This window comes from Lipotes vexillifer, unplaced genomic scaffold (genome assembly GCF_000442215.2).
Source record: "Lipotes vexillifer unplaced genomic scaffold, Lipotes_vexillifer_v1.1 scaffold914, whole genome shotgun sequence".
Classification (NCBI taxonomy): Eukaryota; Metazoa; Chordata; class Mammalia; order Artiodactyla; family Lipotidae; genus Lipotes; species Lipotes vexillifer.
In genome coordinates this window covers 4473425-4480399 of record NW_006780388.1, presented here as the reverse complement: position 1 = coordinate 4480399, position 6975 = coordinate 4473425, and the positions used below count along the sequence as shown (strand labels likewise).

The 6975-nt window shown below is 48.5% G+C and overlaps 2 protein-coding genes across 3 annotated transcripts in view; one reads left to right on the top strand and one right to left on the bottom strand.

Moving 5' to 3' along the window:
• Nucleotides 1–2197: 2197 nt before the first annotated feature.
• The window catches only part of POLR3K (RNA polymerase III subunit K), a 13811-nt gene continuing 9033 nt past the window's right edge, over nt 2198–6975 (bottom strand). The window contains exons 2-4 of one of the 2 annotated variants that reach the window (XM_007453644.1): nt 4743–4861; nt 3597–3684; nt 2198–2397 (exon numbers count right to left, since the gene is read on the bottom strand). In XM_007453644.1, coding sequence (XP_007453706.1) covers nt 2270–2397; nt 3597–3684; nt 4743–4853 — 327 coding nt within the window. In that variant the 5' untranslated portion in view covers nt 4854–4861 and the 3' untranslated portion in view covers nt 2198–2269. Of the gene's footprint in view, nt 2398–3596; nt 3685–4742; nt 4889–6975 lie in introns of those variants that run through there. The other variant, XM_007453645.1, reaches the window with a different exon arrangement.
• The window catches only part of SNRNP25 (small nuclear ribonucleoprotein U11/U12 subunit 25), a 3091-nt gene continuing 1214 nt past the window's right edge, over nt 5099–6975 (top strand). The window contains exons 1-3 of the mRNA XM_007453646.1: nt 5099–5326; nt 6085–6175; nt 6401–6506. Coding sequence (XP_007453708.1) covers nt 5285–5326; nt 6085–6175; nt 6401–6506 — 239 coding nt within the window. The 5' untranslated portion in view covers nt 5099–5284. The remainder of the gene's footprint in view (nt 5327–6084; nt 6176–6400; nt 6507–6975) is intronic.

Genomic DNA, 6975 nt, shown 5'->3' with positions numbered 1-6975 from the left:
GCCACCATTTGTTTTTATCCATTCTTTTTTTTTTTTTTTTTTTTTTTTTTTTGCTTACTATGAGTGCACACCCAGCATGTCAAAATAAGAAAAGTGGGCACTGAATGTCATGTTTTTAAGGCACAGGGCAGTGCGGACTATCTTGTCAGCAAACTGGATAGCAGAGCAGTGTTTATCACGCAACGATACCACAATGGTCGATGTTGCCAGACCGAGCACTCGTCACTGGCACGAATCTCAACACAAAACAGAATTCCTGGACTTCCCTGGTGGCGCAGTGGTTAAGAATCCGCCTGCCAGTGCAGGGGACACGGGTTCAAGCCCTGGTCCGGAAAGATCCCACGTGCCGCGAAGCAACTAAGCCCGTGCACCACAACTACTGAGCCTGCGCTCTAGAGCCCGCGAGCCACAGCTACTGAGCCGGCATGCCACAGCTACTGAAGCCCGCGCGACTAGAGCCCGTGCTCCACAACAAGAGAAGCCACTGCAACGAGAAGCCCATGCACCGCAACAAAGAGTAGCCCCCGCTCGCTGCAACTAGAGAAAGCCCGCGTGCAGCAACGCAACACAGCCAAAAATAAATTAATTAATTTTAAAAAAAAAAGAGAAAGGGCTCACAGGCTGAGAGTCTGCACTGCATTATTCACCTGCAAATATGCTGAGGAAAACATCTGCATCTCTCACCACACTGCATCTACTGAATCCATCAGCAATGTCAACAGTGAACTTCCTCTGCTCTCATGGCCTGAACCAGTATGAGATGCACGTTTGCAACGCTGATGACGAGGAACACTAACTCTGAATCTCAATTACGCAAAATGGTATCCATTCCTTTCATCAGTAGACTCGCATTACAAAATATTGAAGGATTATATTTTGAATTTCTTTATAAGACTTTGTTTTCTTGTGTTTTCCTAGATTTTGACTCTTGACCCACAAAACCCAAAATACTTACTATCTGGCTCTTTACAGGAGAAGTTGTAAACTCCTGAAATAGACTATTGTTATCTCCATTTTACACAGGAGGAAACGAACTTGACAGGCAGGCAGGCTGACTTCAGAGGGCACGACCTTCACCACTGATCCACACTGCCTCCAACAACAAAAACGAGAACAGGCATCTGAGGAAACGTAACTAACTAATGGCACAGAAAGAAGACACTGAAGATAACAGCCACAGGATAAAACCACATTTGCAAATCCAGCACAAACTGCTCTGAAACAGAAAAAATTGGACACAGTGAGCTCAGGACCCATACAGATTAATAGTTTCTTGGAAAGATAACAAGTTTCAAAAAAGTAAAAATCTGTATCAGAGGCATAAATTTAAGTCCCATTATTTCATAAGTGAGACTTCATTATGAAGAGAATAGATACAAGGAACTACATTCAATATCCTGTAATAAACCATAACGGAAAATAATGTGAAAAAGAATACATGTACACATAACTGAATCACTTTGAGGTACACCAGAAATTAACACAGCGTTGTAAGTCAACTACACTTCAATAAACTAAAAAAAGAGAGAGATCTGAAAAAGCAATTAAGTCTGAGCAAGAAACCAATCCATCAATAACCAAGATCCTGTCCCCTGCTAGCCCAGGGTGTCCTTTTCCTCTTTAGAGTAGGAAGATAGACACAGAAAGTATAAAGTGTAAAAAAAAAATACTACCTATTAAGTTTATTGCAATCCTAGGAAAAAAGAATTTAAATCATAAAGAAATAGAAATCCATGTTATTCACAATTTTGTAACTAGTTTGGCCCTAAGTATAGCAGCCAGTTTTGGAATCCTGTTTTGGGGTTTGATGTCTACTTCTTCAGGCATTTAAAACACTGAGAAGGTGAATTAGACTTTTAACTTTAATTAAATTTTCAGAATAAATTTTGATTAAATAAGTTTGCAATTAACAGTTAAATACTGAGAGACATCTAATGTACTGAACTACTAAGTTTTACTTTATTAGTTGTGCAAACAATGTAAATGTTTAAGAGTGTAGGCTGATGGTGAGAGAATGTCAACTGCCCAATAAATGTAAAAGATGCAGAACAGGACCTTAAACAGGATGCACTTAGTTATGGATACTCCTCTTGACACACACAGTCTCCTGGACATTAATGAGTTAATCCACTGACTGGGAGATGGGCTACATTTCCTCAGCCCCTGGCCAGCCACCCTAAAAGGGTTAGCTTTCCGCCACACTCGCAGCTGGGAATCCACCCTGGGGAATACGGTAAGCAGACGCTGACACAGCTGGGCCAGCCTGGCCCTAGTCCCGCCAGCGATGTCCACACTGAGCATTGCAGCACTTGTAGAAGGTGGTCATGGGCTCGTCTGCAGAGCGGGTCTGAAGCTGCATGAAATAGGCACGAGGGTGTTCGCATTTGGGACACGGCTCTGGCAATGAGAAAAATAAACAAGTGACCCACGTTTACTTAAAAAAATGATGCTTGTGACCAACACACTTGTTAGAAGTAGGTGTTATGTGAAAGACAGCTCATCTGGAATCCCTTGCCCAGGGTGCCCTGCACCACGGTTTAAGGTTACCAACAGCGTTATCATTCCCACTGCACTCTCACACTGAGGGAATGAGACCTGTGATCTTGGAAACAGTCCTCCTCTCCCTGGGTCCCTTTTCTTCAACTCTGGCTGAAGACTGGCTACAAACACCATGTGAAAGGTAACACGGCTGCCGTGTGCATTACAGGGTCCATGCCCTGCAAATTCCCCTAAAAAGTGCATCTCCACCACCTGGTAATGGACAGGCCCTCTCATCTTCCCAAAGGAAATCCCAACGCACGACCAATCCACTTCCCCTTGAATTTAGGGATCCGTCTCAGCAGAAGTTGTCCAGGCTGTTCTTATCAAGATCTCAACATACATCCCACGCCTTTTCAAAGTGTCCCAAGGCACATATTTACTTTCACTGAGATTTCAATTTGAGAACCTTGCTTTTGATGGAAATGCCTTCAAACACTCTCAAACACCATTTTGGTAAGTAATTCACCTCCTAATGACAAATTCTGCCAGTGTTGGATTTTTAACATAGCAGATCTGGATGTTCCCTGGGGGAAAAAGACAGCAGTGATCATGCGCTAGCTCTTCCTCCTCTCAATACAGGTAATGTCTAGGGCTCTCCTTCCTTCTTTGGTCACATCTAATCTCTACCAGAAATGAATCAAAAACTTGGAATAAATATTTATTTTACTGAATGTTTAGTGCAGTTTAATACTCTGTATCATTAACTTTTAGAAATCTGTATTAGAACAAAATCCTTAAACTGTTTTTTTATTACTCCAATCACATCTGCTAAGTGCCTGCTATATGCCAAACGCTCATTTGTGCTCTCACAATCTATGACTATGGATTAGCCCAGACAAATCAAGGACACCCTGAGACTCTAACTCAGGTCTGAAGGACTCCAAAGCTTGTGCCAATATTGTTTGCGTAACAAATACATTATTAGAGAAGAAAACACTTTCTAGTTTTAGAAGCCCACTTCACACAAGTACATCACAGACTCTGCCGCAGAATGGCACAGCCAGCAGCCTCATCCTTACCCACAGCTCTGGAACAGAAAAGGTTTTCCCTCTCACCTGCAGTAGAGTCAACATTCTCCCAGGCAGCTGCTCCACCGAGCACATCATCCACTTCTTTCAGCTTTGGATACTTCCGATTTGTTACCTAATAAACAACAGCAGATCTTCAGACTCTACAAGTAAGTGAACGTACAAACCTGGGTCACCAAACCATACCCGTCCTCAAGTGTCTCCCCAGCCTTCGCTTCCTTCCTTCAACACAAGACTGGAGGAATACTAAATGAAAGCAGAGTTCCTGCTGTCACAGAGCAGGATGCTCCTTCAGAATTTAGAGGATCCGCAGTTGGGATGTCCCCAAAAGAAGTGAGAAGATCTCTGCAAGGATTGGATGAAGCAACAGAGCAGGAGGAAAAAAATGGCTTAGGTGTGACCCTCTTCTTTTCCCACACCTCTAAGATACTTGGTAATCCAAGATAAGAGAACCCAATACAACTGAAGTCAAAAAGGAGTCCAGCCACTCTCCCCAGGCAGAGAGTTTTCTGTTTTCCCAGTTTTACCAGACGTCCTTGAAATGTCACCCTTTGCATAGTTTCAGACTCTAAACTCCCACAACACAGCTATACGGTGGAATAGTATACAAACATTAAGAATGGGGTAGTACCAACGTGCTCTACTTCTAAAAATTAAAGGTGTTCTAAAAAGGAAAGATGCATTACCGAGGGAGAGTAATAAAGTGTGCATCACTCACGTAATGAACATCCAATACATTCCAGTTGTTCAGACTAGAACAATAAGAGGGAACAAAACTGAAAAATCCCTGCCCTCCTACAGCTTATGCCCTAGTATTAATAAACAAAGCGCATAAGTAAATTGCAAGGCGTACTGGAAGGCAAATGAGTCCTACGGAAAAAATAAAATTAGGGGAAGGAGCATAAAATTTAGAAAGAGGCTGCAATTTTAAATAATCCTTTAAGCAAAAACACGAGCAACGACTGACATGGGTACCTAGGGGAGAAGAGCGACCCAGGCGGAAAAGTCGTGCACAGGCTACGGGAGTAGTGCCCGTGCCGGGCGAGAGCGCCTCGGAGAGGCTGGCGTTGCGGGCAGAGGGCCTGCTGGACGCGAAATCTGAGCAGAGGATGGGCGAGGAAGGTTAGGGTCGGCCTCCGCGCTGTGCGCGCCGCGCGGCCGGCCTGGGCCCACCTTGCGGGTGACGTTGTGCACGTAGGGGCAGGTGTTGCAGGCGAAGCGGTGGCAGCGCTGCCCCTCCTCCACAATCAGCCCGTTCCCGCAGCCCGGGCAGAAAAGCAGCATCGCGGCGACTAGCCCGGTTCTCCCGGCAGCTCTCGCGGCCGTTCGGCGCCGGCGCTCCGATGCTCCGACGCTCCTAACTCCCATTGGTCCCGGCAGCCTCCCCGCCCCAACCAGCCCACCAATAGTCACGCCGACTTCGCGCTCCCAGGGAGCACTGCGGCGAGCCGGCTCCCAGTAACTCACTTCTCATTGGTCCTCGAGGTAGCCCCGCCCCTCAACGCCCCGAAGGAGAGGCTGCGGTGGCGGTCCCCGCGCATGCGCGCCGCACCACGGTCGCGCGGAGATGCCGTGCGGGCTGAGCCCGCGGGAAGCTAGGCAACCTGGAGGAGGCGGAGGCCGCGGCGCGGCGGGAGCCGCAGGAGGACGAGGAGGACGAGGAGGAGGCGCTGCCGCACTCCGAGGCGGTGGACGTGTTCCAGGAGGGTCTGGCCATGGTGGTACAGGACCCGCTGCTCTGCGACCTTCCGATCCAGGTGCGCGCGGGCCGGGGGCCGTCGGGGCGCAGACGGACCCCGGAGTGTCGATGGGGGCTGCGGCCAGAGGCCTTGGGAAGGCGTCTCCGGGCGTAAACGAGGTTCTGGGCTCCGGCCCGGCCTCAGGCGCGGAATTTAAAGGGGCGCCAAAAACCCCCGCTAGTTAACACACATGACTTTTTAGCAGTGTTTTTAAAACTCAAAGTTGGTTTACAAAAGCCTACGGCAAACAAAATAATATCATTTTCAAATAAAAGATCAGTTACCGGTTTTTCCTTTCTCTTCAATCTTCAGTGAGTTTTGGCGCTGTCCTGTTTTAAAGTCCTTGTTATTTTGCCCATCGTGGAATTTTTAAATTAACTTGTGTTGTGTTAACGGTTGTATTGACATGTTTATCTCTTACCGTTGTTTGGTGCCCCAGCCTTGCCTGAGGCCCTGGATCCTGATGATCCATCCGGCTCTCAGGCCGGACGGTGGGGCCCAGTGTTCCTCCTCCCACCCAGCACCTGGCCCGGAGGAGCCAGGGGCTGTTCCTCAAGGCGATTCATTCTCCTTGCCCGTTTCTCCCTAGCGTCCATCCACTTCATAAAAAACGTGGATAAGACATGAGATTAAAGTGCTGAAAAACCGGGAAATCCTAACATATATGCAAGAACCTCCCAAAAACGTGGTACCACTTTTTGAAGACTATCAGCTGTTTTTCTTTGTTGTTTGGGGTGGTGAAGAGAGCTCCCACCTTCAGCCTTGGTCTTTTCTAGGTTACTTTGGAAGAGGTCAATTCCCAAATAGCACTAGAATATGGCCAAGCAATGACAGTCCGAGTGTGCAAGATGGATGGAGAAGTTATGCGTAAGTACTGCCCTCCCCCTCAGGCCGTGCAGTCTGAACCTTCACGGGAGAAGATGTTAGCAGGGCTGGTCAGTGGAAACTCAGGGCCGTGCCTAGGGGTGTTGGGGCAGCCACAAACTCCCCCTGCCCAGCATTGAGCCTCAGGAAGAAGCTTCTGGGTTCCTCTCCTGCCATCTGAGGCTGTGGCTGTGGATTCCCCCCACGGATCTTCTCCCATTTGCGCAGCTGTGGTTGTAGTCCAGAACGCCACGGTCCTGGACCTGAAGAAGGCCATCCAGAGATTCGTGCAGCTCAGGCAGGAGCGCGAAGGGGGCATTCAGCACATCAGCTGGTGAGTGCAGCCACAGCTTCTCCTTGCAGCCCTTCCTAGGAGCTGGACTTCACAGGAACTCTTGCCGGACATGAGCCTTTTCATCACCTGGGCTCTGCTCCAGAGTGCGGCCTGGAGCAACGAGCTCCCTGTCCCGAGCCTCGGCCAGGGCAGGTGCTTCTGTGCCGCGAGCCCTGCCTCAGCTGCTCTTCACTGACATCACCCCACCCAGGCAGCTGGGTATCTTCACGTGAGGACACCTTAGGGCACTTGTGGTGTGCCCGGAGGTAGTTTCCCTGGTTACAGATGGTGCAGCTGCTAGCTCCTCGCCTGGGTGCTCTCAGCTCTCAGTCTCCTTCTGGATCAAGTGTCCCGTTAACTGTGTCTTGGTACAGCGACCCGTTTCATTAGCAACGTGGGTTTGGCCCCCAGCCACCCCATGCATCCCTTTGAGAGCAGTGCGTCTTTGAACCTGCTGGTACACACAAGG